At 42.0% G+C, this 9,410-nt stretch overlaps 1 protein-coding gene across 1 annotated transcript in view; it reads left to right on the top strand.

Moving 5' to 3' along the window:
• Window positions 1–789: 789 nt before the first annotated feature.
• DEPDC1B (DEP domain containing 1B) overlaps window positions 790–9,410 on the top strand; it is a 52,131-nt gene continuing 43,510 nt past the window's right edge. The window contains exons 1-2 of the mRNA XM_039869986.1: window positions 790–939; window positions 2,684–2,949. Coding sequence (XP_039725920.1) covers window positions 892–939; window positions 2,684–2,949 — 314 coding nt within the window. The 5' untranslated portion in view covers window positions 790–891. The remainder of the gene's footprint in view (window positions 940–2,683; window positions 2,950–9,410) is intronic.

The following is a 9,410-nucleotide window of genomic DNA, read 5'->3' as shown; positions in this document are numbered from 1 at the left end:
AATGGAAAGGGGTTTGGGGGGCTGGACGAAAAGGTGAAGAGATTAAGAACTACAAATTAGTAGTTACAAAATAGTCTCAGGGGCTCAAAGTACAACATAGGGAATATAATCAATAATATTATAATAACTATGTATAGTGCCACGTGAGTACTAGACTAATGGCAGGAGGACCACTTTGTACATTAGATAAATGTCTAATCACTATGCCGTACAACTGAAACTAATATAAAACAATATTTAATGTCAACTGTGGGGAAAATGTTAAAAAAAAAAATAGAAAGCTTAATTAGGGCCCTTTTCCAGCTCTTTGTTGTTTTTACACCCTAAGGCCACTACCTGTGGCCAAATGCTGTTATCTAATTTTTAAATGTCCCTCCACTTGTAAGGACTCACTTCATTTCACTACCCACGTCTCCCAATCTTGGCAGCACCTCCAGGTTCACAGTGCTCTGTCCAGTCCAGCTTTTTCAGTCATTGAATTACAGACTTTCATTGACGCTTTTGCAGAGAAAACGTGTGTGCGCGGAATGGACTAGCCGTGGGTAAGTCTGAGGATGTACGCCAGCCCGCTTCGCCCTAGGGTGTGGCGGAAACACCCCCGCACGGTCAGTCCGCACCTGCCTGTGGAGTGCGCGCAAGGTGGGACGAGGGTGGGCAGCTGACTTTGCCCAGGGAGCGTGTACGCCCTCAACTCCCTGTCTCAGGAGAGACGCAGCTGGGATCTCCGCCCCACTCCTCCACGGGTCCCGGTGGCCCCGCCCCGCAGTTCCCGTCACGTGCCACAGCACCGCCCAATCAGCGCCCGCTGCGCGCAGGTTCGCGATTCAAACTGCGGTTCCGTAGGGTCGCTATCTGCGCCGGTTCGGCCGCAGCCGCCGCTGCGTGCGGACAATGGAGCACCGCATCGTGGGGCCCGGGCCATACCGGGCCACAAAGCTGGTGAGTGAGCGTGCGAGACAATGCTGTCGGCTCCGCGATTCCCCGACCGCGTACTGGTCAGCTTTCGCTTCTCCCCGGGCAGGCCAGACCCGGGTTTGGTGGCGAGACGTGTTTCGGCCCGGGCGGACGTTTTCTGGATGTTGCTCAAAGCTAACCATGTCTAGAGCCCAGCCCGTCGCGGGTGGGCACTGCTTGGTTCCCGAGATCTAGGCTGAGTTCTCGACGATCAACGGCGCCTCTGGATTTAAAGCGCCTGGAAGACTAGGGTGACCACTCCTCCCTCCCCGCCCCCCCCGACTACCCTGCCCCCCCGGCCTCCAGCTTTTGTGTTCTGAGTCTGACCTCTGTGTCCGGAGAGAAAAGACCTGATCCGTAACCCTAAGGCCACTCACATCTTGTAATGCTCCCCCTTCGCTGCCCTCCGGGCAGGGCGTGTCTCTGTCCTGCGTGTCTCTTGTGGTGACACTTGAGGTTCTTTCTAACGGTGCCCTGAACAGAGGTGGATTTCCTTGGCCACATTTCCGACCCCTGGCGTTTCTGTTTCTGTCAGCACCCACCTAAATGAGGAGTTGACCTGGTTGGATGGTCTGAAGATCCTTTGCTGACCCCAAGGTCAGAAGTGCTGTCTTTTCTCCTGGGATAAGAGCTTTGGTATTCAGAATTCTGAGAGGCGTACTTGATTTCCTTATGACTTGGAGCAATTAATTTTAGTGATTGCTGTTTCAAAGGATTACCATAATGAAATAAGTGGTGACCATTTGGTATATCCATTGCAGGTTTTTAAACAGCTTTCTATGAAAGCATAATGATCATTTTGGAGGAAGGGACGTCGCTCCTTGGTCTGTCACCATGTCTTGGCCACATCTTGGGAATTAGTCTCATTGTTCTGTGCATCCTGATAGTTATCCAGGAGAAGATGGGAATTAAGATCCAAACTCTCATTTGGCTAGAATTGTATATGTGGAAGAGATGAGGACGGTGGGACAGTGGGAAATAGAGTTTCCTTTTCTTTCTAGAGCCAGTTACACTATGGCCAGTGGAGTCAAGCCAGAGCTAAGAAGGCCAGCTTCTAGAAGAAGAAATCATGGTTAGGGCAGATGGTTCTTTACTTTTTTATTTGACTCATAAGCTACTTTGAGAATCTGATAAAAATTATCTCCTTTTTACAGAAAAGTACACATGCCACATACTCATGATATTTTACATATGAATTCAGTAGACTTGGGGAATCTGTGGCATCGTTTCATTATGCTTAATACAAGCATTTACTTGCTCACAATTCTGTGGGTCAGCAGTCTGAGCTGAGCTTATGTCAGTGGTTCTTCTATTGGGATCACTCATGTGCCATCATCATCTATTTGGTGACTTGACTAGAACTGGTGGTTTAAAATGGCCACTTGACTTGATTCTGGCTGTTAGCTGGGCCAAGTGTCTTCACATAGGGTCTCATGATTCCTACGTAACCATATGTTATGGTAAATTTGGAGGTTCTTTTATGCGAGTGCCAAATAATAGGAAAACTTGATGGCAATATCTCCAGTAAATATGAAGTGAATAAATTCATTTTAAAAAGTTACTTTTTCTTTAGAGCGTGAAGCTTGAAATATAAAAATTTCAAGACTCCATCTATTATTAAAGCAGTCTTCTAAATAGAAAAAATTGCATTGTTTTACGTATTCGAGGTGTAATAACCATTAATGAAATCAGTCAATTACTAAATGCCTTTCTCTTATTTTTCTCTTAGTGGAATGAAACGGTTGAACTTTTTCGCGCTAAAATGCCATTACGAAAACATCGCTGTCGTTTCAAAAGTTATGAACATTGCTTCACAGCGGCTGAAGCTGTGGATTGGTTACATGAGCTGCTGAGGTGCAGTCAAAACTTTGGCCCCGAAGTGACCCGCAAACAAACTGTCCAGCTGCTTAAAAAATTCCTGAAGAATCATGTTATTGAAGACATCAAGGGAAAATGGGGTCAGGAAGATTTTGAAGATAATGGTCACTTGTACAGGTAATGGCAACCAGTAAACCCTCAAGGGGAGCAGTACAGGAAGGAGGAGTGGATCTGGTCAGAGTCTGTTGAAACTTCCTCATGTGAAGGGATATACCTTGTCCCTTGGAGTGATACTTCTTGTGGTTTATTGAGTGGATAACTGAATGTGTTATAATAGAACGGATTGCAATGTTTCTTGGCTTCATAGAGCATTTCATAGCAGTCTTTTGTTGCAGTGATTTTTCAGTAAGGAAATCTTTTCATGCCTTTTGTACACCCAAGAGACGGACTGTACTTCTAGAGAATCTAAAATGAGTGAAATGATAGCTCTGGGTTGGGCCTTTGTGAGCAATTAGAATGTATATATTCAGGGGGTTAGTGGCAGAGTGTGTCTGATCTTTAAGCAGAGCTCAAGGTTCATATGAAGAATTGTACTGTAATTCCCTGATGTATCAGATTAACCTTGGCAATTCATGTCTGCTTTCCATCAAAGATTTTTGCTCATGTTTCAGTGCTATTTTATGATTGGACACTTACCACCAGATAATCTGAGGGAAATGGACTCTGCTTTTACTTCCATTCCCACTGCATGCTAGGCCGTTATTGCTGGAGGTGGAAGGATCTACCTAATATTCAGGAAATGGGAGAGGACTAACGAGGGATGAAGTCACACAAGTTCAGGAAAGAGGAATTGCTGACTTATCTACAGAGAGGCCTACCAAAGTGCTAAGAAACAGAGGGGATTAAAAAAAATGGAGCAAATGGACTCTTAATATTTGCTTTTTTTTACTCCAATAGAAAAATAAAGAATGTTCTTACAACACATTTAATGAGGGCATTTTGGGGCCACTGGAACACCTGGTTTTGAGCATTGAAAACCTGATTTTTCATACCTGAACCATTTCTTTGGCTTCTTTGAGACTAGGTACTGAGAAGGGCTGCAGAGCAGGGAGAGGCGGGTCACCACTGTCAAGGCTAAGACCAGACATTGTTGTACATTTAGAATCTAATTCCTCATGGAGTTTCATTAGCAATCTTCAGCTTCTAGATATCAAGATTGTTATTTGGGCAATTAGTCGTCTCTCCATTTGGCAGTTATTTCTGGCTTGCTGATCCAGCTTTTAATTAAAATTATGGGTGATTTTAGCCTATTTGAGACCATAGTGCTTATTACAATCAAGCAGTAGAAGCTGCAGCCCTGGTTTCACGTGCTGCGCTTCATTGGGGATTCTTGAGTGATTATTTCTCCTGGGAAACTGATTGCTTGTACACCATCAAGATTTAGCCAGCAAACTTCTAAAATATTCCCTGGATGAGCAACTTCCAATCTGTTCTCTTTTGACCTTAAATTGGATAGCTCTCATGGAGTCCCATGAGGCTTTAAAAGTCATCAGAATTAAAACAGGATCAGGCCCTAGGAGCAACCACCCAGCACTTACTGTTCTCTTCAATATGAAGACTTCCTCATGTATTCCCCTTTAAAAAAACAGAGTGTACACACAGATTAAGTTGGTCCATGAAATAATGATCCTTCCCCACCCCCCAGTTTCTCTTACATAAAACTTGTGAGTCATAAAGTGGGCCGTATTTTCTTTCATTATTTACCACATGAAAACTCAGCTTTCCATTTTCCTGAGTGGAATTCTGTAAGTTAACCCCTGATGTTTGATGATCTCAGATTAATCCAGGATGAAATCTATGTAGACATGTAAATCACCTGTTAAGGAGCATGCACCTTGATTTGAGAGTAAGCTGATGAATGTGGAGGCAGCTGTAGCACCCATGCAGCTTCCGGGACTGGCGCTGAGGATCGTCATGGTTACATGCCAGTGCTCCAGGGAAGAGTGGGGGCAGGCTGCCCTACTTGCTCTAGTTCCAACTGCTTTTTGTAGTTGAATAGTACTACAGCCAAATTATAATAAAAGGCAGACTGGGGGAGATTAGGACCTAGAGGCAGATTAGATTTGAAAATAGTGGAAAGTCAGTAAGGGGAAGAAATTCCAGAATGTGCTTCTAAATAACAAGCTTTATGGAAGAGGAACCTTTTTAAGTATTATCAAGAAGGCTGGAACAGACAGCTGAGAGTTCTTGCTGGGAAAAAAGGAACTAAAATTTTACAGCACCTGTCATGTATCAGACTTGTTACATAATTGTCATTTAACTCAACATCTGTAGATGTAGATGGTATCCTATTTTAAAGATTAGGAAATTAATAAGACCAAAGTTACTAATTTTTCCATAGCCACTCAGCTAATAGTGAAAGAGTTAGGATTTGCTTTGAGGTCTCTTTCTGAAGTCTTTGTTCTTGTGGTACGCCAGACAGCCTTCATTCACAACAAGAGATTGGCTTAGCTTCTTAAATGAATTAGTGAGTGAATGAGTAAATACACAGAATAATAAAACAAGAAACATTTGGTGTAGTCAACATGTGTTTATACACAGAATTCTAGTAATGTGTTAAGTACTATGTAATACATGTTAAATGATCAGCTGTCTTCTTCAGGAAGTTCTCAAGTAAAGGAGGTAAGGTAAAAATCAGTCTAAATGTTTATATTAGTATCTCAGGGGATAGGTAGTTTCCTGGGTCTGTGAGTTACAGAAAGACATAGTTAGACAAAGCAACATGAAATATAAAGGCTCTTATAGTATTTTTAAAATACAGATTGTATATACACATGTATGCTGGAGAATTATAACAGAGATGATGAGTTAAGCTTTTTTTTTAGAATGTGTCAAATTTTATTTTTAGTTTTAAAAAAATGTATGTCATGTTTGTTTTGTGACTACATGTACATTCTAATACTATTAACTAGAAGGAGTTCTGGATTTGATGCTAGTGAAGACTATAGTTCACTGAAGAGTCCTCATAGTTGAGTCTGAGGTTGTCATCTGGGTCTAACAAAACTTCATGGCCCTAGACTTCTAATGAGAACCAGTTGTATACTACTTTGTACTATTGTAAGAAATTTCAGTTTATGAAGCAGCTTCCCTTCCACGATCTCATTTAATCTTCGTGACAGCCCTGTGAGGAAGACAGGTAGATATTCATCCTCAGAGAACCAGACACTTTTCTCTTTGAAGCATCTAAATAAAACACCAGGAATGTTCTATTTAAAGAAATTCCAAACTGATCATTGAGTCTGCCTATTAATGTATGTGAACAGACAATTATATAGAATTATTTAAACCTAATATTATGGGTTATATAAAAATTGAAGTGTGTATTACGATAATTGCTCGTTTTGGACTATTTAATAAAGAAGGTGTTGGCCTAGCATAGATCTTTAGTATGATGGGGTCCCTAGTCTGGGGCCTGCACCTGGCTCTTGACCTGTTCTTACTAGTGATGCAAACCCTGGTGGCTACTTGTAACCCAGAAGGTGTTCATGGTTTACAGAGAGAAATTCACTGGCTCAGGGGCAGTGGTTGAGAGCTAATGTATAGAAATTGTTTTAGGAACCTCACCTTTAAGTTAATGGACTATTGGCTCCCTCTAGTGGAATTCTTTATTTTTTCAGTAAAGCTTAGAATGTGTGCCTGTGATTTTTTGTTTTTTGGTTTTTTTTTGTTTTTACTCAGTTCATCAGGTCATAGATTCTTGTCCTATAATAGCTGGATAAGTTCCTTAGCCTGTCTGGCATCAGCTTTTTCATCTATAAAATGACAAGGATGGACTAGATCTTTAAGAACGTTTTAAATTCTAAGCTCTTAGGATTCCAAATATTAAATACATATCACATGTATTTCTCAGTCCAAGGCAATAAAGGAGATAAAAAAGAAATATGACATGATTCTTCTCCTCCCTAACTTTGCAATCTCTTTTGATAGAGTATTCATATGTGGAAAAAAATAATGGCAGAACCAAGGTAGTATTTAATTAATTAACCAAGATTAACCTTTAACAGTAAATTACACGGGCAGTCTTTGAGTTCTGTCTCATTTTTGTCTTTCAATTTTGTGTATTTTGTGAAGGTAACATTTTCATGTGGTTTAAAATTTACAAAGTACAAATGATTCTATGCAATGAAATGTTTCTCTTCCACCTCTCTTCCCTCGCCACTCAGTTCCCTTACCAAGAGGCACCTAATGTATTAGCTTCTAAGGCAATGTCTTAAAAAATTTTGAACCTGAAAGTCTTTAGATAGGGCAAACCCACTCTAGTTGCCCACACTCTCACCATTTACCTACATTATACCAGACTGTATCATGATTATGTTGTCTGCCTGCCGGTGCAGGAATTGTGTCTGTGACTCGGTGTGCACTGGAGTGTTTTGGGACCTCATGGAGGAGGAGGTGGAGGACTTCAACCTGGGTCTTAATAATAAGGGATAGGAAGGGAAGTGATATTTCACATGACAGGGATGGTGAGACCAAGGCTTTCAGTCAGAAATGCATGTCAGCTTTACTGGGAGAAGAGTGGGGATGTGGCTTGGCAGGAGAAGTTTTAGGTTTAGGATGTCCGAGGGATGCATTTGGTGGAGTATTTCTTAAATACCTGGCTATAGAGTAGATTTTTATTTTAAAAAGACAAAGCAGCCAACGTTAGTGTTTTGCGTAGTGACAAAGTCTGTGTTGAATAGTAGTAATAGGATAGACATGGGACTTTTTACTGCCAAGCATTCTAAACTTTCCTATTTTGTGGGATTCTTGTTTGTATGAGCCTTGATGGGAGGCAGAGCCCTGTCTCCACCAGTGGAAGTCTAGTAGGTGAGACACTTCCTCTTCCTGCCCCTTCTATTTGTAAGCTTCCAAAGTAGAAGTGGGGGAGGCCAGATAAATGTTTTATGTGAGAGAATCAGAAAGCATAGTCTAGTTAAGCATTTTTATGCGACTTGTGTCCAGTCAGCGTTTTACCAGTCGCTTGATTAATACTTACGTTCTGGCCTTTTCTTAGAGCTATTCAGTGGTTTTGCTTTTTGGGGGGAGGGTGGGGGCCTTGGGTTCAGTGTTAATTAGATCCTCACATATGCTGCTTTTCCCTGTCCTCCTCTCTTCCTGCTTCCTTTTCCTTTCTCAAGCATTGTGGAGTGCCTAGTATAGCCACACCACTAAACACTTTGGATGCGTGACCTTATCTTTAGAGTTACAGTTTAGATAGGAAGACAGATAAATCAGAATTCATTGTCACAAATGCCATTATAAGGATGTGAATTCAGTGCTATTGGAGGACTGAGAAGTCAACCGTACTTGAGGAAGTCAGAGAATATCTTATTCAGAAGTAACACTTGTGTTGTGTCTTGCATCAATAGGTGTTTGCTAGACAAGGAAGGGAGAGAGGTCGATCAAGGTAGAGGGTTATAAAAGTTCATTCATGAGCGAACTTGAAGGATGTAAGAATATCTTAGGTGTCATTATGTTGGGAGTGATGGTGGATAAGTCTATGAAAGAATTTGCTTTTATCTATGTCCCAGCAAAATGCCTATTATTTATTGAGAAAGTAGTTCAAAGGTGAGTAAGTGAAGAGTTTCCTTTTAACTGGAAGGAATTAAGCAATAATCACTCCACCTTTATTCCTTAATTAAAGAAGTTCAGTCACTTCTCCTATCAAAAAAAACTGTGGTTAAGTATAGCACAAGCTCAGTAATGGAAGGGATATAATGAACAGGGTTTGGAGTGAGGCAGGCCTGGGTTTGAATCCTAGCTCTGAGTTACTGATACCCACATGATCTTAGGCAAATTGCTTACACTCTGAACCACTGTGTCCTCATCTGCAAAGTAAGGATACTAACATTCCTGTCTGGAGGGTATCTCTGGTCCCATTGGACCAGGGATCAGCAAGCTTGTTCTTTGAAGTGCCAGATAATAAATGTTTGTGGATCACACAACCTCAGTCACAACGGCCTGACTGTTGTAAGGTGAAAGCAGCCGTAGACATGTAAGGGAATAGGTGTGGCTGTGTTCCAGTACAACTCTACTTATTAAAGCAGATTTGGCCTGCAAGCCATGGTTCCTCATATCTGCAGGAGACTAAGTTACTTAAGGGCAAGAATTGTTATTAATTCTTATGTCTTTGTTACTTAGTGGTATCTGATACATAGTAGGTACCTGACTTCACAAATAGCTGAGTACAGATTAATAGAAGATTCTGTTAGTTCAGGCCCTCTGAGAAGAGAAGGAGATACCAAGATGGAACTGGATATGCAAGAGATTTAAAGCAGGGATCCCCAACCCCTGAGCCACGGACTGATGCCAGTTCGTGGCCTGTTAGGAACAGGGCTGCACAGCTGGAGGTGAGTGGCGGGCGAGTGAAGCTTCATCTGTATTAGGAGCTGCTCCCCAGCACTAGCATCACAGCCTCAGCTCCACCTCCAGATCATCAGGCATTAGATTCTCATAGGAGCACCCGTCCCTGGTGCCAAAAAGGTTGGAGACTGTTGATTTAAAGCCAGGGTGTGGGGCACCTGGAAAGGATAAAGAGGAAAGGAATAGGAGTTAGGGTGAGTCTTCAGACTGTGATGCAGGTCAAACCGCTGTGAAAT

The sequence above is a fragment of the Pteropus medius genome, unplaced genomic scaffold (assembly GCF_902729225.1).
Source record: "Pteropus medius unplaced genomic scaffold, Ma_sr-lr_union100, whole genome shotgun sequence".
In the NCBI taxonomy this organism is placed as follows: Eukaryota; Metazoa; Chordata; class Mammalia; order Chiroptera; family Pteropodidae; genus Pteropus; species Pteropus medius.
The sequence above is the reverse complement of the archived record's forward strand: the minus strand, read 5'-3'. Positions and strand labels throughout refer to the sequence as shown.